At 37.9% G+C, this 26633-nt stretch overlaps 1 protein-coding gene across 1 annotated transcript in view; it reads left to right on the top strand.

The window, feature by feature from the left end:
• Nucleotides 1-26633, top strand: part of LOC128249508 (uncharacterized) — a 34657-nt gene that overhangs the window by 5701 nt on the left and 2323 nt on the right. The window contains exons 2-4 of the mRNA XM_089363715.1: nucleotides 21234-21348; nucleotides 24895-25119; nucleotides 26255-26633. The exon at nucleotides 26255-26633 is cut by the window's right edge and continues 2323 nt beyond it. Of these exons, the coding sequence (XP_089219841.1) occupies nucleotides 21234-21348; nucleotides 24895-25119; nucleotides 26255-26353 (439 nt within the window). The 3' untranslated portion in view covers nucleotides 26354-26633. The remainder of the gene's footprint in view (nucleotides 1-21233; nucleotides 21349-24894; nucleotides 25120-26254) is intronic.

The raw sequence follows: 26633 nt of genomic DNA, 5'->3' as shown, positions 1-26633 counted from the left end.
TTTCAGAGTAATTTCCCGCAGTAATATGACAAAGTGAAATTAAAGTATTCATTTGAGGAAATATTGAAGCAGTTTGCTTCAGAGAAAATAATGGATTTTTTAAAAACAAACGGCATTATTGCTACAAATAAAACGTGTTTCCACACACGATATGAATGAACACTTTCATTTCACTTTGTCACAGTATTTCTTTGCTAATTTTACTTTTCTTCAAAAGAATTTGCTGTTATTTCCTCACTCACATTTTTTGTAACTATGAAAAAAAAAAAAAAAATTAACACTTTAATTTCACTTTGTCATATTATTGCGGGTAATTACTCTGAAAGAAATCTTTGCAGAAAGGTGAGTAGATTGATTACATATTTCTTCCATTTCTGCGAAATGGCTGTTATTTCTAGCATGTGAATAGCCTGCTTAAAGGCCAAGGCTGTAAGAATCGAGAGAGGGAGTTGGGGTAAATGTTTTTTTTTTTGTATTTTTTTGTAAAATTGAAATTTTACAAACAGTTTTTTTTGCAGAATCATAATCTCCGTATTTTTGTACGTATTTCGCAAAAAAAAAACATCTCCGGAAAAATTGAAAAATGAAGAAATGGGGGAGGGGGAAAATTAAAATTTTGAAGTTGCGATTTTTGAAATTTTTTTTTTCAGAATCGGAATCTTCATAGCCTAAAACATGGGATTCCGTAGAAAGAAAAAAATTTTGAAGCGGGGAAGGGTTCCGTTAACATCTCCGCCATACGAGCCTAAAAAAAGAAGCCAACAAAAAACTTGTACTTTGCAAGTTTGTGAGTAGCATTTATTTTATAAAACCTTTGTTAAATTTTATAGAAATACACATTTTTCACGGATCCTTGTTTGAGAAATTGCGTTAGACGAATGGAGTTCCTGTCTTTATAATAGAGTATTGTTTTATGTTAGAGATGATTTGGGCCAAATCTGGCAGATCTATGTGTGTGTTTGTGGGCGTACACACACATCAATATATATTTATATATATGTATACACACACACACACACACACACACACACACATCGATATATATGTATGTTTATATATATGTATACAAACACATACACACACACAGAGGTAATTTAAACTAGGTCTCAAAACTGATATTTAAAAAAAATATCTACTGCCTTCCTATCTATGCATACTTATGTGAGTGTACGGTAAATAGATTTAGAATTTCTAAATGAAATTCTACTATTTTTCGTCTTTTGATTTTTCTAGTAAGTTTACAGTTGTTAATGTGCGTTTTTATCTACTTTTAGATCACACACACACACACACATTTTTATACATACATACACCTGATTTTACTTATTTTGAGGAATCATTTTGAACTTACCGCCGATTTTCGAAAAAAAAATATATATAAAATGACAAATCGATAATAACCTGTTTTTAGAATCCTTATTCTTAATAAGAATTATATATGTACATGATATTGTTGCGTGTTTGTATCTTAAATTACTTTTTAGGTGAGTTTTTGTTTAAATATCTCCCTTACAAAATTCGTCATCTGCAGGTTAGACTGGAATGTATATCGTCACGTGACTACTTTCACTTTCACCAGCCATTACTTTTTTAAGCTTTTTGTTTTGGTCTTGCTTTTGTGTGTGCGAGGACAGTGTAGATTGTTGGGTGCTTGTCTAGTTACTTTGTTTTTGTTCTTAGTAACCGTATGTGTATACTAATGGATAATCTAACATTTATTTCAGGACACTCTATTATTGAGAGATACTATGTGTAATATATCTCGTATATCTCACCTTTTTAGTTCAAACTGTTCCATTTAGTTGTCACTTGTTTTAGTCTGCACTGTTGCTAACTTACCTTGCTTTAAAATTCTCTCTCTGTCTGTCTCCCCCTCCCCCTCTCTTGGTATGTAGTAGCAGTTACTTATGTTGACTAATGCTCTGGAGCCACAATCGTCGTTACTATGACTCACGCCCAGTAAACTTACAGACAGTATTTCCCGTTCTTTTTCTTTGATAAAACTTCGCTTTTATCACCTTTCTTTTTCTTTCAAACTAATTTGTTCTAGATTTTTCTTCTTTCTGCATTGCTATCGAAAACGGAAATAAAGCCACCGTTTTCTTATTGCATAAGTTAACCCAGCTGTTTTATTTAAAATATTTGCATATGCACTCGTACCTTCACTTTCTTTTTAGTCAGTCGATTGCGGACATACTGGAGCATTGCTTTGAATGAATGGTTTAGTCGATGAACTTAACCACAGCACTTGGTTTGTCATTTCTTCAGGCGATCACTTTTTATCGATGTGCTAATCTATGGAGACAAACAAACTAACACCGGTTGTTAGATTGTGAGAAACAATTCGAAATGCGTGAGCACATACAGAGAGAGAGAGAGAGAGAGGGAGTGTGTGTGTGATAGTTTTCCACAAAGTTTGTTTCTACAAAGTTCTTTCGCAATGTATTAACATTGATCAACCTGACTTTAGTACTCAAGGTGATTTGTTTAGCTAAACCAGGCCCGGACAACTCGAATTACATTGCGAGCCACTTTAATTGCAGAAAGTTTTTGGAAGGACATTTGTATTCTGACAGAATTGAAAGCATTTTGCTTTCTCATGCTATTATTGCAATAATGAATGAATGATCGTTGATTCAACATGAAATATTATCGTTGCAAAAACAGTAATATCTTTCTTTTTTACTTTTCATTACAATCTTTAATTTTTGATAAAATTTTTTAAATGTTTGTTTAAATAAACTTATTTCAAGAAAGTATCATGCGGGCCGCAAGATAAAAGTCTGATGATATATATATTATCTACCATTGGTTTCAAGTTAACGAAACCTCAACAGCTATCAAGCCTATCACATGGAACATTGTTCATTTCCATTTTGGATCAAAACACTGTTTTCGCATTGGCATGATAGTTTGACAGGGGATGGTAAACCAGAGGACTGCACTGAACTCTTCTGTTTGCTTTGGCATAATTTCTATGACCGGGTACCCTTCCTAATGTCAAGCACTTTACAGAGTATACTGGATGCTTTTTATGTGACACCAACACCAACAAGATCACCAAGTAATATACAAGGCAAAGGCCCCTCATGTGAAAAGGGAATAGTACTGAGAAAGGTAGGTTTGTGTCAAGTGATGAAAAGTTAAACTATGATAGAGGAACAGAAACAGGTGTCTTGCCATAGAGGAGATGCATGGCTATCCCAGTCATTGAGGATAGAGAGAGGGGATAGTGGTGAAGATGTGACAGGGTGTTTATATATATATACATATATATATACATACATACATACATACACACACACACACACACACACGTCATGATCATCCACTTCAGCAATGTAAATACAAGTATGCCATTGGCGTTTTCTTCTTCTCCATCTTTTCTCCTTTCTCCTTTCCAACAAAGAGCTATGCTCGGAACATCAAACTCATTTCACCGAGTGGCAAGCTAATACATTTCTTGTACATGTCCTTGCATTCTTTTTTCATTTGAATTGTTTGTCTATTTGACTTGACTATATATATATATTACCTTGGTAGATAAAGCAATCAAAGTATGAAGACAGGGAAAGCCCCCGGCCCATCAGCAATCACTGCAGAGATGCTCAAAATATCTGGCAGTGTCGGCTATAGCCTAGTCACCCATATAGTTAACCAGGTGATACACGAAGGAGTCATACCCAATGACTGGTGTAGCAGCACCATAGTCAACTGCTACGATGGGAAAGGTGACGCTTTAGACACAGACAATTACAGAGGTATCAAGTTTTTGGATCAGGTAATGAAGGTCATGGAGAGGGTCATAGCCCAACTAATTAGGGAGAGAGTCAGCTTAGATGAGATGCAGTTTGGGTTTGTGCCAGGGAAAAGTACCACTGATGCTGTTTCTGGTAAGACAGCTGCAGGAGAAATACCTAGCCAAGGATGAACCTCTGTACCTGTCTTTTGTTGACATGGAGAAAGCCTTTGACAGGGTCCCCCGATCCCTTATCTGGTGGTCAATGTGGAAATTAGGGATAGATGAATGGTTAATGAGAGCTGTGCGAGCCATATAAGGGACGCTGTCAGTAAGGTGAGGGTTGGCAATGAGTACAGTGAAGAATTCCGGGTAGAGGTAGGGGTCCACCAAGGTTCAGTCCTCAGCACCCTCCTATTTATCATAGTCCTCCAAGCAATAACACAAGAATTCAAGGCAGGTTGCCCCTGGGAGCTCCTCTATGCTGATGACCTTGCTCTAATTGCTGAGTCACTATCAGAACTAGAGAAGTTTCAGGTGTGGAAGCAAGGATTAGAATCGAAGGGCTTTAGAGTCAACCTATCTAAAACCTAAGTCCTAATAAGTAGAAAGGTATACAAACCACTAACCCCTTCAGGCGTAGGTAGAAACTCTATAAGATGTACCCAGTGTAAGCTATGGACACATAAGAGGTGCAGCAATATCAAAGGAAGGCTAACTAACAAGATAGTTTTTGTATGTGGCAGATGCTCAGGAGCAATAAACACTGAAAATGTGCAGAGATCAACTTCTGCCACATTCCAGGGAGAAAAACTAGAAGTAGACAGCTTCCGTTACCTAGGTGACCAAGTCAGTAGCTGGGGAGGGTGCACTGAAAGTGTAGTTGCTAGAATAAGAATAGCCTGGGCAAAGTTCAGGGAGCTCTTACCTCTGCTGGTGACAAATGGCCTCTCGCTCAGAGTAAAAGGCAGACTGTATAACACATGTGTACGAATAGCCATGCTACATAGTAGTGAAACATGGGTTGCGACTGCTGGGGACATGCATAAGCTCGCAAGGAATGAAACCAGTATGCTCCGATGGATGTGTAATATCAGTGTGCATACTCGACAGAGTGTAAGTACCTTGAGAGAAAAGTTGGACCTAAGAAGCATCAGTTGTGGTGTGGAAGAGAGATGATTGCACTGGTATGGTCATTTGGCGAGAATGGATGAGGATAGCTGTGATAAAAAGTGCCACAGCCTAGCGTTTGAGGGTACCTGTCGAAGAGGTAGACCCAGGAAGACCTGGGATGAGGTAGGGAAGCATAACCTTCGAACATTAGGCCTCATCGAGGCAATGACTAGTGACCGAGACCTTTGGAAATATGCTGTGCGTGAGAAGACCCGGCAAGACAAGTGAGACCATAACCTGTGGCCTTTACCAGGGGTGTAGCCAGCCCACTTATGCGTACCTTTCCTTCTTTGGACACAAAACCCTACTTGCGAAGACCTGTTGAGGCAAGTGAAATTGAAGTCGAAATTGAACCAAATTCGATGATTGGCACCCGTGCCAGTAGAGCGCTAACAGCACCATCTGAGTGGGATCACTGCCAGAGCAGCAGTCTTGCTTCCGTGCCGGTGGCACGTAAAAAGCACCATTTGAGCGTGATTGTTTCCAGCTTTGCCTTACTGGCACTTGTGCCGGTGGCATGTTAACAAAACATTGGACTGACTCCTGTGCAGGTGGCACATAAAAAGCACCCACTACATTCTCGGAGTGGTTGGTGTTAGGAAGAGCATCCAGTTGTAGAAACTCTACCAGACTAGATTGGAGTCTGGTGTAGCCACCTGGTTGGCCAGTCCCCAGTCAAATTGTCCAACCCATGCTAGCATGGAAAGCGGATGTTAAATGATAATGGTATATTTACACAAAGTATGGGGGTTTAGTTCACAGGTGATGTAAATTATTAGGTACACTAGGTAAGTGATATAAAAGATTACTGGGGCTCCAAGGTTATAGCTGAGATGGTAGTTATGGAGCCATTGCAGATTTCTGCCACAGTAGATATATAATTGTTAAAGAGGACAACAAACATTTAGGCAAGGCAAACATCTCAAGTCATATACATTATTATTATTATTGGAAAAAATTCAAAGTTTTACAGCTGTTTCTGGGATATCCCTGAGTATGGGATACTCTGTCATCAGAGACAAATAGGGAAAAATAAGGAAAATGAGAAGGGTGTATATTAATGGAGGAATTGTGTACGGAGCTGTTGAAGGAGGTACAATCCGACTAGATCCATGACCTAAGCAGAGTCAGATGAGCCCATGGTTATATCAGAGAAGTTGCTTCTGTTAGCATTGAGGTTAGCGCAGGATCAAAGCTTATTATCGAAAGGTATGAGGGTCTACCTGGCAGATAGAATTACACCAATTTCTAAGGAGGTTATGTTGGTTTGGTTTTTAGCTAAGGTAAGGACGTTTTAAGGAGGATAGGTGACTTAGAGGTGTTGTAATTGTTGATGTCAAATTGTAGGAAAGAGGATGTATTTTTGTTTTGAAGCAGGTAGAACCAGATGATGACGACTTTGCCTGTGCAAGACCACAAGTTAACATTTAGTTTTTCTCTAATAGAGGGTATGACTCTGTCTAGTATATTTTTGCTGATCCATCCTAAATCCAATTTGGTGGGGCAGACGAGTTTAATAGAGGGTTTGGTTAAGAAGTCTGGTTAATATAATATGTGTGTGTAAGGAATTGTATAATGTGACAGATGAGCCAAAATCTTTGAGTATTTTCAAAAGAAAAGACAATGTTGTTAAATTCTGGTATTTGAAATTTTTTATTCTTTAAAATAGAACCATTACAAGTGTTTTGATTGGCAAAAATGATTCTGCAAAGACACAGTATCTATTTCAACACAATTTTACAGTAAACTTTACAAAAACAAATATAAAAATGAAATATAAATGTGTTTTTCTCTGTTTTGTTCGTGTTAAGTATCTTGTCTGCTGGATTTATGACAGGACAGCTGCTATGCTGATGACACTTGTTGCGCCAGAAAGCATAGTCCATACCTATCCTCTTGTCTCGAGACAACCTGACTGACTTTTCCTTAATATGTCAATTTCAGAGTTTTATTATTATTATCTCCGCTTCTCGTTTGTTGTTGGTCCCATTTGCAACAATTTGTTCATTTATTCTCTTCTTGAAGGGAAGATAATTTCAATAAATGAAGAATTTAGTATGTATGTATTTAATATATCTTTTTTGTCTTTATGTGTATGTATGCTTGTATATATCACTTTCTCTGTGTGTGTGTGTGTGTGCAGGCCCTGTAAGAGAGGTGGACTTAACTAGTACATTAGGAGCCTATGAATATATCTGTGGGGCCTTCCCTAAAAAAATCTCCCATTTGAATTTTGAGATTACTACCCTTTTCCATTTTGTTCTTGTTTGCAAAATTTCTCTCAGGGCCCGTGTTTGTGTGTGTGTGTGTTTATTATAAAGTAAAAATAAATCACTTCCTTTTCTAAAATGATCAGAAATTTCCTGACATACACAATATAAATAATGTTATAACAGATTGGTTGTGCAGAAGGGAAAAGGTAAAATTGATTGATGTAATACAATTGCTGATTAGATAACTTTTGTATGAAATGAATACAGACAAGTCACCTAGATAGTAATCAGAGCACAGATACCAAGAAAACTTATAAGTGAATAATCTGTATAAATGTAACACAAGTTAATAAATAAGGTGTTACTGACAAATGTTGAGCTCAATAGTAGTGGTGGTGGCAGTAGCGGCGGCAATAATAATAGTAATAATAACAATAATAATGATACTTTTAAAGTGGTGGTGGTAGTGGTGGTAGTAACAGCGGTAGTGAAGGCAGCAATGACAACTATGTTCTATTAATAGCTAATAAGATGGTGCAATATATATATATGACTAGGTTATAGAGCTTACAGACTGTTTAATTTCTTTATCAACTTTACTGTGTCTAATTCCTTTTCAGCAAGATAATACTTCTTAAGATTTAATTTTTACAACATCTTACAAAATACATTCAATATTGAAATTTAAAAAAGAAAAAAAATGAGATTGTGTGAAAATCACATACTGAGTTGAGTTGACACCTCAACATAACTTTTAATTCTCGCGGAAATAATGAGTAGAATTATTATTTAAACTCTTTTTTTGTTTTTTTATAAGTATTCATTAATTTGACTTCATGATGCCGTGGCATACAGAAACATAATAAAAACAGAATTTATTGAAATATTAAACTGAAGAAGGATGTAAATAATTAAGATAGTTATTTGGTGTTTATATAAACAATTTCAATAATTTATATTAGGTTAAATAAATAATACCTGCCTCCCTTTCTTTCTGTACGCACATATATATACATACAGACATACATTTTTACTTGTTTCAGTCATTTGACTGCAGCCATACTGGGGCACTGCCTTGAAGGTTTTAGTCAAACAAATCAACCCCAGGACTAATTATTTAAGCCTGGTATTTATTCTATCTGTCTCTTTGGCCGAACCTCTAAGTTATGGGGATGTAAACACACTAACACCAGTTGTCAAGTGGAGGTGGAGGACAAACACAGATACAAAGACACGTTTCTGTGTACCAAGTCCACTCACAGGGCTTTGGTTGCTCCAAGGCTGTAGTAGAAGACACTTGCCTAAAGTACCATACAGTGGAACTGAACTTGGAACCATGTTTGGGAAGCAAGCTTCTTACCACATAGCCATGCTTATTTTGTTTTTGTTGGCTCTATTAAGGTGAATGGTAAAGTTGATCCGCTATAGTATTTGAACTCAAATCATAATGAGATATTACTAAATACAGCAAGTCATTTTGTCCAGCTCCTTATTAATTGTGCTGGCTACTGACTTCATACTAATCAATCTGATTATGCTAGTTTTCTTCCATGAATATCTAATGAAAGTAAGGAGGAGCACAGTTAATCCTTTAGCATTTAAACCAGCCACATCAGGCCCAAATATTTTACTTCTTTTGGGTTCAAACTGGCCAAATCCAACCTCTCACACTTACCCTACTATGTCATTCTAGAAGCATACAATCACATCATCGAAATCTTGAAGCTACAAGATATTTCATGATTAATTTAAAGCAATGTGAATAAATAAAGCATTACATTTGACAGAATAATCTGAATGCTAAAGGGTTGATGTACTGATATATTCTATTGATCCTGAGGAAATGAAAGATGAAGTTGATCCTGGCAGAGTTAGAGCTCGGAAGTAAAGGAGACAATATTAAACTGTACAGTACACCTTAGTCTTGAATATAATGATTTCTAGAGTTAATACAAGGCCATAACATTTGTGGAAGGATGTAGTTTAGTTAATTAAACTGACTCACTATTTGACTATTAGGGTTAGGGTTAGGTACTTTACTGAACCTTGAGAGGAGGATTCATTATTAGGAAACAAAACTGCACATTATAGACAACCAAATCTTTTAAGAAAGTATCATAAAGGATTCAAGCATGGGTGTATAGTTAAGAAGTTTGTTTCACAACAACTTGATTCAAGGTTCAATCTCACTGCTCAGCATTTTGGGTAGATGTCATTCTGTCATATCGTCTGGTTGACCAGTGCTTTGGGAATGCATTTTCCATCACTTAAATGCTTGCTTTTCTGTGTTTACATGGCTCAGATGAGATTAATTGAGGTAGATTTTTTTATGGCATGATTGATGCTGGGGCTTATAGTAGAAGATACTTATCCAAAATGTGCCTTTGGGTTGAAATGCATAAAAGAATAAATCACCGCACAGTGGGACTGAACTCAAAATCATATGGTTGAAAAGCAAACTTCTTAACCACATAGCCATAGCTGAGTCTAATACACACATTGTGTGTGTGTGTGCACGTACATATGTATATGTGTATAGCGAAGGCGCATGGCTTATTTCGTTTATGATTGTTTGATTTCTGGTGGCAAGTTGTATCCTTAAGCAAGACAACTTATTTCACGTTGCTCCAGTCCACACGGCAGGCAAACTGAAGTTGTACATGTAATTCAAAGGACCAGCCTTGTCACATTCTGTGTCGCACTGAATCTCCCTGTGAACTACGTTAAGGGTATGCTTGTCTGTGAAGTACTCAGCCACTTCCTTGTTAATTTCATGAGCAGGCTGTTCCATTAAAAGTAATGCCCTTTTTACAGTGATAAGAAAGAAGTCAGTTCAGACAGGTGAAATTCCTCACAATTCTGATTACATAAAACAGCTTATACTATAAGCTATGATCAACAGTTTCATGTGCTTAGTTAAATGAGCAGGCTGGCCCTATGACCAAAGGTGTTTAAACTGTAACTGTATTAAGAGAGTATTGTAGTTTACTTGAAGCATTGTGTATTGTTTGTAAAGAATAAAAAGTTTAGAAAGGTATAACAATGCACTATAGAACAAAAAATGGACTATATACCTGTTGTAACTTGGTTATCTATAGTCCGATGATATTTCGGAATTAGAATTCCTTCTTCAGATATTTGGAAAACAGTTTATAGCAGAGACTCCAGCAAATAGTATCTGAAGAAGGAATTCTAATTCTGAAATATCATAGGACTATAGATAACCAAGTTACAACAGGTATATAGTCCATTTTTTGTTATATAGTGCATTGTTATACCTTTCTAAACTTTTTATTCTTTGTAACTGTATTGTCTTTTTCACAATACCTGGGATTATGTTATCCAATGAGGCTTGCTCTTGTTAAGATAAGATGTGATCAAAGGAGATCATGTTGCTATTTCTAGCAGCTTGAACAACCGTGTAAAGGTTCTGTTAATATACATTCTGTGCTAATACTGTGCTTCACAGCTGTGACTGTTGTAATACATGATATGCAGTCAATAACTTACATAGACACACGCAAGCACTCACATGTAAACTTCCCTAAGTATCTTAGATCATTCTGACAGGTACCATATAAAGTTCACCCTTATGATGCAACACTTTATAATTGTTAAAATATGTCTTGCTTGGCCAGAATGATTTTAATGTAAAGTGAGAAAAATACCAAGTTTTTAGCTTTGTCTGGTTCTACCACATGTATATTAGGTTCACACCCAACGAAATGGCTAGGCTTTATATATGTATATATAAACAAAGCATTATTGATTTCCTAGGCATGTCTTTTTTTTCTTTCAAGGACATCCAGTTATGTTATTGAAATGCGCTGTCTTTTTAAATTACTAACACATTCTGTTCCCAAGCGTCCTACAATACTAACCAGGTTATATATATATATATATACCTGCATTCATTTAGGTAACACATCCGGTCTAACTTAGATCTTTAATTTCATGTTCGGACACGTTTTCATGAACTTCACATTCAATTTCTTTTCATCTTATATGGTTTGGGATCCTTTTTACCCAATGAAAAATATCTGTATCAGAATGTTTTTTTTTTTTTTTTTTAGCTGAGTTTCACCACAACATATTTCTTCGTTAATTCGTAAATTCGTAAATAAATATTCAGCAAAAGCCACTGAATTGAGATCGACATCTTAACTCAAAACTGAAAAGTAGGGCATAGTTTTCACCTCCTCAGCAAACTGCTTCTTGTTTAAAGGAATAAACTTACTGGTTGAAAACATAGTCAAATTTATGAAATAGAAGTTAATAGTCTAGTACTTCTATCATCCTTCTACTGTCGAACTTAGAATTATTGTTTTGTATATGATATTGTCTCGGTGAGACCTCATTTCTAATAGGTATAGGCGTGGTTGTGTAGTAAGACGTTTACTTCCCAATTACATTATTCCGGGTTCAGTTTCACTACGTGGCATCTTGGCAAATATCTTCTTTGGGCTAAGCAAAGGTTTCTGAGGAGATTTGGTACACAGAAACTGAAAGAAGCCAGTCATGTGTATATATATATATATATATATATATATATATATATATATATATATATATATATATATATATATAATTAGACAGGTTCCAAAGAAGGTGGAGTTTGTTCGTGTTGGCAAAACATATCATAAAACTAACACCAGTTGTCAAGCAGTGGGGGGAACAAACACAAAGACACACACACACATATGTATAATAAAATTGATAAAAAAAAAAGTACTGTGAACTTGCCATGAGGAGCAAAAGATCCATTTTGGATATTATTTTTCTTCAGGGTAAAGTTGGAAGGAGTGAAAAAAAATGAGAGGCAATAGGGTTTTTACACCCTTTAATTTACAAAAAAAGAAAAAATCTGTGTTTCTTATCAACTGTAGCCAGTTTTTTTTTTTTTTTTTTCATTTTAGTAACTTAGATGTTAAACTGTTGTCTAATTTATTTCTCTCCTTTCAACTTTTCCTTGACACTGGATTCTATCCAAAATGTTGGATTTTTCACTCCTCATAGTAAGCTCACTGTACTCTTTAGCGATTTTTATTATAAGGAGTAGCTGTGTGGTAAGAAGCTTACTTCCCAACCACTTGGTTCTGGGTTCAATCCCACTGCATGGCATCTTGGGCAAGTGTCTTCTACTATAACTTTGGGCTGACCAAAGCCTTGTGAGTGGATTTGGTAGATGAAAACTGAAAGAAACCCATCATATATATATATATATATATATATATATATATATAAACGAGCCATCCCCTAATCCCAGTTCCTCCGCCTCCGACGTTTGTGCAGCCTGGACCAGGATTTCGAGACCCAGTCCCAGTATCTTGCTCGTCTGTTCATGCATCGAGGATACCCCTCCCACCTTGTCCAATCCGCCCTCGCCCGCGCTCGTCGAATCGACCGCACCACCGCCCTCTCTCCTCCCCCACACCAATCCCCTAACCGTACCCCCTTCCCACTCCGTTTCCACCCTGCCACCCTACCCCTTCGTCGGAGGATCCTACGGGCCTTCCGTCGCCTCCAGCTCGATCCCACTACCCACCCCATTTTCCCCAACCCACCCCTATCCGCTTTCAAACGCGCCCGCAACCTACGCGATCTACTGGTCCGCAGTACCTTCTCCTCTTCCTCCCCACCCCCACCCGGCTCCTTCCCGTGCTCCAGATCCCGCTGTCACACCTGCCCCTTCATCACCAACACTACCTCTGTCACCGGATCGAACCTACAAACACTTCACATTCCACACAGTTTCACCTGCACCTCCTCCAACCTTATTTACTGCATCAAATGCACCCTATGCAACCAACTCTACGTGGGGCAGACGGGCCGCCGGCTGGCCGACCGTTTCACCGAACACCTAAGGGACGTTCGGCTAGGTTCGGACTCCCCTGTCGGCCGTCACTTCCAACTGCCCAACCACTCTCCCTCTAACATCTCCGTTTTTGGCCTCGCCCTGCACCATGGGTCCACTCCCTCGCGACTCCACTTGGAGCAACGCTACATTTTCAACCTTAATTCTTCTTTCCCCTTCGGACTCAACGCAGCTTTCTCTTCCTTATGACTCTCCTCTTTACGTCCCTGCAACACTTTACATAATTTTTTTTAATCCGCCCCCCCTGTTCCCCTTACATTATATCCCTTATTCTCTTGTTATTACACTTACTTTTTTCCCAATTTTTATCTCACCACTACCTGCACGCACACATACCCACACACCTTACATATATACCGCCCACATACATGACAAACATACATACGCGCCCTCACACACACATAGCCGAACGCACATATATACACACACACACCCATATATACGCGCACGCCTACATACACAGCCGCATACACATGCACACACATACACACAGGAGTGCACACACAAAATAACACACATACCTGGCACACATACGCACGCACACACATAAACACACACATACACACCCCTCACATACATAAAACCACACACACACACACACACATACACGACACACATACACACATACACACACACCTCTCACATACACAATACTCACTCATATACATAACACATACGCACGCACGAAAACATACACAATATACACATACACGCACGCACAAAAAATATACACACACGCGCACACGGAAACACATACAGACACACATAAACACACACACACCCGTACCTAACACTCACAATCCCACACACACACGCACATCCACACATATACACACACACGCACACACCCACATACACACACACTTCTCACCAACACTACACACTCACACAGACACGCATACAATCATACACACATGGGCATAAACAACACACGCATATACAATAGCAAACGCACGCACACACACGTACACAGCAACGCACACACACGTACACAGCAACGCACATACACACAACATACACATACACACAAACACACACGCACGCACAGAAAACATACACATACACACACGCGCACATACAAAATACACACACACACGTACACGTACCTAACACCGACAACCCCACACAAACACGAACACACACACACCCAAATAACCACCTGTTGACCTTCTACCTACACTGTCTACAGCGTCCACTAACCAGTCCTGCTACTAATTTCTTCCACTACGTCATACACACACACACACACACACACACAAACACACTAACAGATAAACCACCAAACCATGCACACACACACACACACATACATACGCACACACACGTTCTGTTATCACACACACACTCGCAGACTTTCGCAAACGCACAGATTCATCTCCCTTTTTCACTCTCCTATCTTAGAAAGAACTTTTCCCCCACCACCTCCCCTTCCGGTTTTTTCATCATGTAACCTCGTGGGCATCGGTACCATTTTCCTCTTTCTCCGTTCTTCCATTCTCCGAACTTTCCATCTTTCCGACGAAGGGCTACGCCCGAAACGTCATACACTCTCTCTTTCCTTTCCTGAGCGTCCAATAATACTATCCATATCACGTCCTCACTTTGTTGTTTTTTTGTTTTTTTGTTATTGTTTTTTTTTAACTATATATATATATATATATATATATATATATATATATATATATATATTATATATATATATATATATATATATATATATATATATATATATATATATATATATGTATGTATGTATGTATGTATGTATGTATGTGTGTCTGTGTTTGTCCCCCCCACCATCACTTGACAACTGGTGTTGGTATGTTTACATCCCCATAACTTAATGGTTCAGCCAAAAAGACCGATAAAATAAGTACTAGGCTTACAAAGATTAAGTCCTGGGGTCGATTTGTTTGACAAAAAGGCAGTACTCCAGCATGGCTGCAGTCAAATAACTGAAACAAGTAAAAAGAAAAAAAAATCTATAGGTGTGTGTCTTTGTGTTTGTTCCTCATCACTGCTGGGTGCCTATTTCGGTGAGCTCATACGAGTAATGTGATTTCTTAGGCACACCCAAACAACACATTGGTTTAAACACTGTAGCCATTGTAGTCAATAACTTTACTACTTTATTCATATTTAACAGTGCCTTTCATCCTTATCCTTAACCCTTTTGATACCAACCCCGGCTGAAACCGGCTCTGACTCTGAGGACAAATGTCTTGTTTTCATAAGTTTTGAATTAAAATCTTCCACCAAACCTTAGTCACAATTTATGTTCCTAACACTAGCAGAATGATAACTAAGTTATTTTACTAAATTCTTTGTTATATTTAACGTAATTGAAAGAAAAACAGAGCATCTCAAAATAAATACGGTAACAAAAGGGTTAAAAAGCTATACTAATATCAGTCCTGTTGATTTTTGTATGAAGACATCAGCCAGTCAAGTGCCTTTCCTATGTCCAGGAGTCAGACTGCCAAAACTCTCGGTTCTCTTTGTATTACGCTGTATGCATGTATGCAATGTGAAGTGCAAAATTGCAAAACTAGCAGATGAATAAAGTTAAATCCATCACTGAGCATTAAACTTTTGGGTACAATCTTTTATCTTTTATTTGTTTCAATCATTGGTCTGCGACTATGCTGGGACTCTACCTTGAAGGGTTTTAGTTGAATAAATTATTGACCCCAGTATTTAGTATTTACTTTTTAATGTTTGGTATTTATCCTGTCAGTTTCTTTTCGCTGAACTACTAATTTACAGGAATGTAAACAAACCAACACCAGTCACATCATTGAAATCTCAAAGCTACAAGACAAAGCATGAGTAAATCAAATAATTTGAATGTATAAGCATTACATTTGATAGAATAATCTGAATGCTAAAGGGTTAAAACTGTACCAAATACTTTTTCTAAGAATGCTTTGGTCTCTTGATTTCATAGGTACTTTTGACCTCCAATCTGTATTGGCTATTCTATGCAATCAATACACTAGCCTTACCGTTTTCCTAAATTTACCATTGCACAACCAACAAGTCACACAAACACACACTACTCGTTCACACTTTGCATTTAATGTACTAACATTACTTTCACAAACCTGGGTATCTGTTTCACTGCGCTCTTGGGGTAAATACACTAGCCTCATTATTTTCGTAATTTACCATTGCACAATCAACAAGGCAGGTATGGCATTGTAGGGTATGTGTAAGAGGCCAGTTCTGGCTAGTTTGAACATAACACAGGAAGAATATTTGGGTCAGATATGGTTGGTTTAAATGCTAAAGGGTTAAGAAACTTCTGTTTCTGCTTTTGTCTCTCATCTTTTTTTACAAACTCTCAGATTGCTCACCAGCGAAGCCTTCAATTTTTTCACCCAGCCTGTGCCCGCCCGTATACAGTGCGCTAGTCTGACGGTGCTGCACACTTTGCGGCTCCACGAACCTCAATAACTCTCTTGTCTTCCTTCCTTCCTCTCCAGCGTCCGCCGGCGGCCCAGTGCCTCCAGTCGTTGTGGGAAACGGTTTCAGCAGTCGCGCGCTGTTCTGCTGCTGCAGCCGTTGCAAATCCTCTTTTTTTTCCATTTCTCTAACCCACTTTGAATTAGTAGAATGACATCATCGCATTGCTGCTATTATCCCTGTTCTTTGTTGAAATTTATTTATTATTCAGCTTCATGTTCTGAGTTCAAATTCTACTGAGGTCAACTTCGCCTTTCATCCTTTTGGGGTCGATAAATCAAGTATTGCTGAACACTGGGGTCAATGAAACAAATTCTATTGAGCACTCAGGTTGATAAAACAATGCTTGTTGAGCACTGGGGTTTGATTTAATCAACTTGGTCCCTCCTCTGAAATTGTTAGCCTTGTGTCAAAACTTGAAACCATCATTATTATTGTTATTATTATGGCAGTGAGCTGGCAGAATCATTAGCATGCTTGATGAAATGCTTAGTGGTATTTCACCTGTCACTACATTCTGGATTTTAAAAAACCACTGAGGTTGACTTTGCCTTTCATCCTTTCAGGGTTGATAAATTAAGTACCATTTCAGTACTGGGGTCGATGTAATCAACTTGCCCCTTCCCCCAAAATTTCAGGCCTTCTGCCTATAGTAGAAAAGATTTTCATTATTATTATTATTATTATTGAGTGAGAGAGCAGTGCATGCTATCAAAGTGACACTGGGGTAAAATATATGAAACCCAGTATACCCATCATGACTACCTGTCTGATAAGGATACACCAGGCACATGCATCACAACCATATGTGCACAACATAGTGATCTCATATCTAGATAAACAGCACATGACCTTGCAGATGGGACCCAGTTAAAATTTTCTTCAGGTTGAGTAGCCCATTCTGCTCAAAAGGTCCTTGAATAAGGGTTACTTAAGGATGATGAACAAAACACCCATGTTTCCAGAGGTGAATTATTCAAGCCCCACAGAATTCCTCTCAACACATGGTTATGATGCTCCCCCACTACTTGTGCTCGTGATCAGAGATGCACATATCGTCAGCCACTAAGTGTCATGTTGAACTGGTTAAGGTCAAATAACTGACACTCAAATCTGTGGTATTGAGCAGAATATTTGCTGTAGCCCATCTTTTATACCAAGACAAAACAATGTATATGATAACACTTCCAATCAGTTAAGATCAGAAGCCATGAGAGCCAGTACCTGGTCACAACTATGTCCTTTGTGTGTGTGTGTGTGTGTGTGTGTGTGTGTGCGTGTTTTATGCTGAAAACATTTTGATGATTTAACAGTGTATAGGAAACTTGCCTAATAACACTCCTTTCCATTTTACTGATAATGAAGAGACTTATACAGGGCTGCTTGTCCTACTAGAAACAATTTCTTCAAATCACAGCCTGTCATTTTTAGAAAAAAGGGTACTCTTGTTAATGAAAACAAATTTAAACAACAGGATGGTAAGAACTTGAAACACATTGTATCAATAAATTTGTTCAGTTGCAAAAAAACTGCAACTTATAACGAAATCCTTCATGAGTTAACTGAAAAAATATTTTTGCAGTTGGAGTGTTGGTATTTTCCTTGTTGACGTCACTGCTTTGCTTTAAAAATATATCTAAAATATATACAAGAGGAAATCCCATGATAATGATCTTTTAAAAGTAGAACTGTCACAGTCATTTTCATGTTTTTCCACTGTACAACCTTTCCTCTTTCTCTCTGTCTACTACTATCCCCTTCCCCCCATTAGAGCTGCTCTTCCCACTAATTCTGTCATGGTCAAGATGACTATGCTTGTCTTTTGTTATATAGTGCAAGTTAACAACACTTGCCCGCTGACTAATGTACCTTACCTACCGCTCATAGTTATGGAATTTTATTTAGTATGTCTCCTCCCCATACACACACACACACACACATCAAGTTTTGTTGGGTAAATTATGTCATCTTGGTATTTTACTTTAAGATGAACAGAAATATTCTGAAGGCATCTAACCATTAGTAAACTTGTCATATTTGTAAAATTTAATCACAAAACGTTTCTGTAACTTTTTGCTTTTAGGCGTTTGCTTCCCAACCACATGGTTCTGGGTTCAGTCCCACTGCATGGCATCTTGGGCAAGTGTCTTCTGCTATAGTCACAGGCTGACCAAAACCTTGTGAATAGATGTGGTAGACAGAAACTGAAAGAAGACCGTCATTTTTATATGTATATATGTGTATGTGTGTGTTTTGTGTGTGTGTATTTGTGCCTGTATTTGTCCCACCCCCCCTACATGACAACTATATTTATGTCCCTGTAACTTCAATCCGGCAAAAGAAGCCCTGGGGTCGATTTGCTTGACTAAAAAACCCTTCAAGTTGGTGCCCCAGCATAGCTGCAGTCATGTGACTGAAACAAGTAAAAGAAACAGATAAAAGATTGGTAATTTTATAAGTTTTTTTTGTTACATTTTTTTTTTTTCTCACTAGTTAGGTCTTAGAGGAAAAGGCAGTACCTGCCATTGCCATTTTTTTTTTAAGGCCTTCTGAGACCTGGTGATGTTCTTCCTTGAATCATAGCTAATCAACAAGAGAATCATGAGCAAAGAAGGAGTTGTAGAGGGATGGATTCTGGAAAAGAAGGATTGGTTATAGTTGCTAGTTTGTTGGTGGGGTGGGGTTAGTAGGTGTAACAGTGGTGATTGAGGGGAAGAGACAACTGGGTGAGGAATGTCTGAATGAAGTTTGCATGAACCCAACCTGGTCTGTGTTGGAGGGGCTATTATAATAACAAGAAAAAAAAGGCAAAGAGAGAGAGAAAGAGGTGGTAGCACACCAGTGACCCAGAGGTGGGAGTATGTCAGTGAGTGAATATTTTATGTCTGTTTTTACTAAAGACAAAAAGTCTTGATTTAAGGTAGATTTGGCTGTTATTTTTAACATGTCTAGCTCCTATGTACTTGCCACTTGGTTCACACACACATACACATGTAAGACAATACAGAGTGTTGGAGGCAAATTTAACTGCCTGTTAGTAAGTTCATAAAGAGCAATCCTGGGTTACATTTGTTAAAAGAAGACTTCTGCTAGTTTGACACCATTTATATTTTCTTCGGACTGTTAACATGCACATCAGACATTTTTAGTGTGTGTTTGTGTGTGTGTGTGTGTGTGTTGTTTCATATTTAAAGCGATTCTGTACTTGGAACCAGAGCTTCCAATTCTGATATTTGTTGAGAATTCTGCCTTTTATTATCAGATACTCTCATACCTAGAATGGTGGTGGGACTGCTGCTGTTGTGCTCCTGGCAAACATTCAAGTCTGCAGCAAAAATGCCACTTAACTGATTGGCATAGAATCATTTACCAATACTCACCAACCTTTGGTTTCTGCCGTTGCTACAGTGCTATCTGATCCTTGCAACTGGCCGGTCTCATATCTTGTTCACTTGGGTCTACCCAACTTGTCCCTGTTTTTTTTCATCTTCTATTGTATCTTCTGTTATGTACAATCCTTACCTCCTGAATGTCAATCAGCTGGAATTCCCTCCTTGGTCAAGTTTTTCCTGCAGTTGTTCAGGAATGTCTGTTGTTTACCTCATTTGTTTTGGAGAACCTGTGAAGGCCATGGACATTTACTTCTTGCAAACTAAAACTATTAAAAATCTTTAGCCCTTTAGTATTCAAACCAACCATATCTGGCCCAAATGTTCTACTTGTTTTATGTTCTAACAGGTTAGATTTGGCCTCTCACACCTACCCACCAAAATTAAACAATCACATAATTGAAAATTTGAAGCTATGAGATAATGCATGATTAATTCAAAACACTATGAACAAATACACAGGCGCAGGAGTGGCTGTGTGGTAAGTAGCTTACTTACCAATCACATGGTTCTGGGTTCAGTCCCACTGCGTGGCACCTTGGGCAAGTGTCTTCTACTATAGCCTCGGGCCGACCAAAGCCTTGTGAGTGGATTTGGTAGATGGAAACTGAAAGAATGTATATATATATGTATGTGTGTGTATATGTTTGTGTGTCTGTGTTTGTCCACTTCCCAACATCGCTTGACAACCGATAGAATCATTTACCAATACTCACCAACCTTTGGTTTCTGCCGTTGCTACAGTGCTATCTGATCCTGTAACTTAGCGGTTCGGCAAAAGAGACCGATAGAATGAGTACTAGGCTTACAAAGAATAAGTCCTGGGGTCGATTTGCTCGACTAAAGGCGGTGCTCCAGCATGGCTGCAGTCAAATGACTGAAACAAGTAAAAGAGTAAAAAAAGAGTAAATAAACATTACATTTGACAAAGTAATTTGAATGCTAAATGGTTAGAAAAAAAAATGATCTCTCCCCAATATCTCTAATTTTAACGTTATACCTTTAAATATTTAAGAATTTCATAAATGAAAGCTTTTGGTTGATTTTTTTTCTTCGCACAAGAAGGCAGTGAGCTGGCAGAATTGTTAGCACATCAGGCAAAATGCTTTGTGGCATTTTGTCTGTTTTTATGTCCTGAGTTCAAATTCCACCAAGGTCAACTTTCATCCTTTTGGGGTAGATAAAATAAGTACCAGTTGAGTACTGGGGTCGATGTAATCAATATACCCCTTCCTCTGAAATTGCTGGCCTCATGGCTAATGATGACCACAAGCTGCTTGTTCTGTTAGTAAACTTAAGATTTGTTGTTAAGTTTTTTTTCTTTTAATTCTTTTCTTGTTCAAACTTTATATTTTTCCCTTTTTTCTTTTTTTTTTCAGTGAAGATTATGCAAAGGAACAAGAAGCACATGCACTTGGAAGAGACTTGAGAAGATTGGCCGATGCTTTTGAACGTAGTTATGAAAGGAAAGCAGTGAAAAAGAAAGCTAGCGACGTAAATCATTATTTATTAATTACTAATTTCTTTAAGTTTTAAAAATAAGATTTGAATTTGAACTCTTCTCTCTGAAATCATGTTATGTCCTTATCTCTGTCTGCCTTGTTGAGAGAATATAGGTATTAGTTTAAATAGATTGGAAAATTGAGATATCTTATTCTGTAAAAAAAAGTAACCTGCTTTTGTATAACCTAGTTGTTTACTCAGAGAATGTAACATAAGTGAAACCTGGGGCTCAATTTTTTTGTGATAGGACAGTGCTCATAATCACACCCTCCCCTACTTTTTTAAGCAAAGAACGAACACAAATAATTTAATCCTAGGGTAAAACGGGTAATGACCCCCTTTCATTAAGAATGACCATGGGATTGCACCTAGAAAGTTTCCCTCCAAGGCACAAGTCAGGGCAAGGATGTTAATGGAAGACCAGCAGTCGTCCATGTATACCAGCCTCCCCTCTTCATGACACCGATGTTATCCAAGGGAAAAGCAAAGGCCGATACAGCTTGGCACCAGTGACATCACAACTCATTTTCACAGCTGAGTGAACTGAAGCAACATGAAATAAAGTGTCTTGCTCAAGAACACAATACACAGCCTGATCTGGGAATCAAACTTACTACCTCATGACTGTGAGCCCAACATGCTAACCAGTGAGCCATGCACCTTCACAGTTTAATCCTAGAGGTCTCTGAAAACAGGTGGGATGGTCATGGCTAGAACAGCTTTGATCATAGGTCTGCTTGCTCAGGGATAACCTTGAACCAAAAAACAACATTGCAAATGCTGTGAAATAGTCTTTAGCTAATTATTGTAATTATTCACTTGACATGAATGATATCCTGCATGATCAACAGGTGTTGCTCTTGATTCTTTGGCATGACTCTTCACCTTATTATTTGGCTAAGACCAAATTCATGATTAATTCAATTAATTTAAATTTCTTGGTTTTACTATATCAAGTATACTAACACTTACCTATTATGTTTACAAGTAGCAGGCATCTACACCGGAGTATTATTTCACATCCACTCTCATAACTGCTTATGTTCTGTAAATGTAAATTTTTCTTAATATTTAACAGATATTAAGTTGTTACAAGTTAACTTGCTACTACAGAACAGTTGTAACTTTTATTCTACCTCCAGTTTCTTTAACCCTTTAATATTTAAACTGACCACATCTGGCCCAAATATTCTACCTGTTTTTATGTTCAAATAAGCCAGGTCTAGCCTCTCACACTTACCCTACAGTGTTATTCTAAAAGTAAACAGTCACATCATTGAAATCTTAAAACTACAAGATACTGCATAATTAATTCAAAACAATGTGAGTAAATAACCATTACATTTGACAGAATAATCTGAATGCTAAAAGATTAACGCTAAAGCTTTCTTAGTTGAACTTGGATTGCAGTATTTACAAGAGCTGTGATGACCGAGATTGATTTTTAAGGAAGTAGTTTTGGGAACCAATGATCTTAAGTTCAAACCAAAGCTTAACACCAAGTTTATGTGAATAACAGACCCCATTTTTACCCTCTATGACAAACAAAGAACAATTGAATTCAGATGCTTGACAACATGGTAGTTGTAATAATTGCATGAAAGTGAGTGGCAAGCATAAAGTTTATGGCAGTTGGTGTGCTCAAGTATCTTCTCCACCTATTATTCCTGAGAGGGTTGTTGGGGGTAGAGTCTTCTGGCACCTCCTCCATAGGGTTCTTTAAGAAGCAACTACCATTACACTTTCCACTTGGATTTCCAAGCTGATCAACTGAGATTATGGATATTATTCAACCATCTCAGTCTTGGCAATTCTGTTCTCAATAAAGATTGGTATAATAAGTCACATAGTACCATGTTGTTTGCAAATATCAGCTGACTCTACACTCAACAATTCAGATACCACCTCCACAGAAGCTGTGCTTATCAGTTCATATCATCATCGTTTAATGTCCGCTTTCCATGCTAGCATGGGTTGGACGATTTGACTGAGGACTGGGTGAAACCAGATGGCTACACCAGGTTCCAATCTGATTTGACAGAGTTTCTACAGCTGGATGCCCTTCCCAACGCCAACCACTCCGAGAGTGTAGTGGGTGCTTTTACGTGCCACCGGCACGAAGGCCAGTCAGGCGGTACTGGCAACGGCCACAAAAATGATAGATATCAATTACAAAGTGCTGGTGACATATAAAAAGGCACCTGTGCTGGTGACACATACAGTACACTCTGAAAAGTGGTTGGCATTAGGAAGGGCATCCGGCCATAGAAACCAAGCCAAAACAAATGACTGGACCCTGGTGCAGCACTCTGGTTTAACGGTCCCAGTCAAACTGTCTAACCCATGTCAGCATGGAAAACGAATGTTAAACGATGATGGCAGTGGCAGTGGTAGAAATGGTGGCGGTGGTTGTCATCATTGTTGTTAAAAGTAGCTATATAATATCAATATTTAAATCTTTATGGAGAACAAAATTAAGAAAATTTAATAAATTCACAGGAGTGGCTGTGTGGTAAGTAGCTTGCTTACCAACCACATGGTTCCGGGTTCAGTCCCACTCCGTGGCACCTTGGGCAAGTGTCTTCTGCTATAGCCTCGGGACGACCAAAGCCTTGTGAGTGGATTTGGTAGACGGAAACTGAAAGAAGCCTGTCATATATATGTATATATATATATATATATATATATATATATATATATATATATATATATATATATGTGTGTGTGTGTTTGTCCCCCCCCCCCCCCCACATCGCTTGACAACCGATGGTAGTGTGTTTATGTCCCCGTAACTTAGCGGTTCGGCAAAAGAGACCGATAGATTAAGTACTAAGCTTATAAAGAATAAGTCCTGGGGTCGATTTGCTCGACTAAAGGCGGTGCTCCAGCATGGCCACAGTCAAATGACTGAAACAAGTAAAGAGAGTACAAGTTAGCAGACATGAATTCATTTAGTTAAATATCACTTTGAAAAAATAAGTCTAAGAACAGTACCTTCAATTGTTGTTGGCACTCCGTCGCTTACGATGTCGAGGGTTCCAGTTGATCCGATCAACGGAACAGCCTGCTTGTGAAATTAACGTGCAAGTGGCTGAGCACTCCACAGACACGTGTACCCTTAGTTCTCGGGGATATTCAGCATGACACAGTGTGACAAGGCTGACCCTTTTGAATTACAGGCACAACAGAAACAGGAAGTAAGACTGAGAGAAAGTTGTGGTGAAAGAGTACAGCAGGGTGCGCCACCATCCCCTGCCGGAGCCTCATGCTAGCTTTAGGTGTTTTCGCTCAATAAACACTCACAATGCCCGGTCTGGGAATTGAAACCGCGATCCTATGACCGCGAGTCTGCTGCCCTAACCACTGGGCCATTGTGCCTCCACAAGTACCTTCAATACATAAATAAGAATATTTTGTGATGCAAATCTTAATTCTTTCAACTTCTTAGTTGTGTCAAAGATTTTCAATGTTATATATTGAAATTTTATTTTATTAGCATACACTAATGAATTTTTTTTTTTTTGTTTTTTATTACAGTGTAATCTTAACATCAGCAGTTACTCAGAATTTTCCAACATTTTGCAGAGTTTGTTCAACCGTAGGATCACACACAGCAGAATCATAGTCTTATTCTTTTTTTGTTCTGATTTTGCAATTTGTACCTTAAAAAAGTGTTCACAGCACTTTACACGCTTTATTAAATGGTTTTTCCGATTTCTAGCGGATCACGTTTACGAGTGGGTGGAATCACAAGGTGGATGGGTATGTATTTAACATTTTGTTTCTTTCTGCTTTTAAATGCTTAAATATATGGAATTAAAATTTCAATTGTTATTTTAATTTATAAAGAAAAACAAAAAGAAACAGTTTCTCTTTTCATTTGAAACAACCTTCAGTAATTTTTTTTTTTTTGTTATCTAAAAATAATACTCTTGTTTCAGGCTTTTGACTGTGGCCATGCTGGAGCACCGCCTTTAGTCGAGCAAATCGACCCCAGGACTTATTCTTTAGAAGCCTAGTACTTATTCTATTGGTCTCTTTTGCCGAACCGCTAAGTTACAGGGACACACCAGCTTCCACACCCTAAACTTCGTCTCTAGTTCTGGCAGTGACTCGTCTGTTAGAGCAAGGTCATCAGCATAGAAAAGGCTCCCAGGGGCAGCCTGTCTTGAATTCCTCTGTTATTGCCTGGAGGACTATAATGAATAAGAGGGGGCTGAGGACTGATCCTTGGTAAACATGTACTTCTCGGAATTCTTCACTATACTCGTTGCCAACCCTCACCTTACAGACAGCATCCCTGTACAGGGCTTGTACAGCTCTTACCAACGACTTGTCTATCTCCAGTTTCTGCATTGACCACCAGATAATGGATTGGGGGACCCTGTCAAAGGCTTTCTCCATGTCAACAAAAGCCAAGTACAGAGGTTTATCTCTGGCTAGATACTGTGTGTGTGTGTATGTATATATATATATACACATAAGTTGTCTATAAGTTAGGAAAATGATATACTTATATATATATACCAAGTTGAGTAAAAAGTAAGCAACCCAGAATGTATTGGTTATCCAAAGTAGAAGTTAATTAAGATGTCACATTTGAGATTGAATTTGCAACCATATGAGTGCGAAGTGATCTTCTCTACCACACAGCTATGTGTGCACCCATAATAATATATTTTAGTAACATGTGTTACATAAGTGTCTCATTCAGTTCTGAGTGCAATAAGAGGAACACAGGTAACTGAAATGTGTGACATGTATAAAACTCATTCAAATGGCAGGTCTGAAGCAAAAGCTGTATTGAAGTTGCCTGTTATTAGTTTCTTTTTTTCTCCTTATATTATTGTTTATTGATTATTATTATTATTAATATTTTGCTTTTTTTTTTTTTCAGTTTGCTGTTTTGAATCCCACATCCTATAACAAGTATATAATTAGCTCTCTCGTTGTTTGTGTGCTGGCCGTAGGTATCTATAAATGGATGAAAAGATAATTAAGTTCACTAACAAATAATATTTTTACGTTTTTTTTTTTTCCTCCATCTCATACACATACACAAACACACATACGTTATACTTTGTTTATTTTGGAAAGGTGAGAAAAAAAGCAAAATTTGAAACAATTCTCAATATTCTTGCCAAATGGCAAATTATTTTCATCAGAAGCATTTTAATAATGTCATTTAATTAATTTGACTGAGCAATTTGAAAATTAAAAAAAAAAGAAGCTATCTGCAAATTTTTCACTGCTACCATACTTGTTTGGATAATTGT

Source organism: Octopus bimaculoides, chromosome 15, assembly GCF_046866305.1.
Source record: "Octopus bimaculoides isolate indiv1 chromosome 15, ASM4686630v1, whole genome shotgun sequence".
NCBI lineage: Eukaryota > Metazoa > Mollusca > Cephalopoda > Octopoda > Octopodidae > Octopus > Octopus bimaculoides.
Note: the sequence above shows the minus strand (reverse complement) of the source record. Positions and strands in the feature narration are given on the sequence as shown.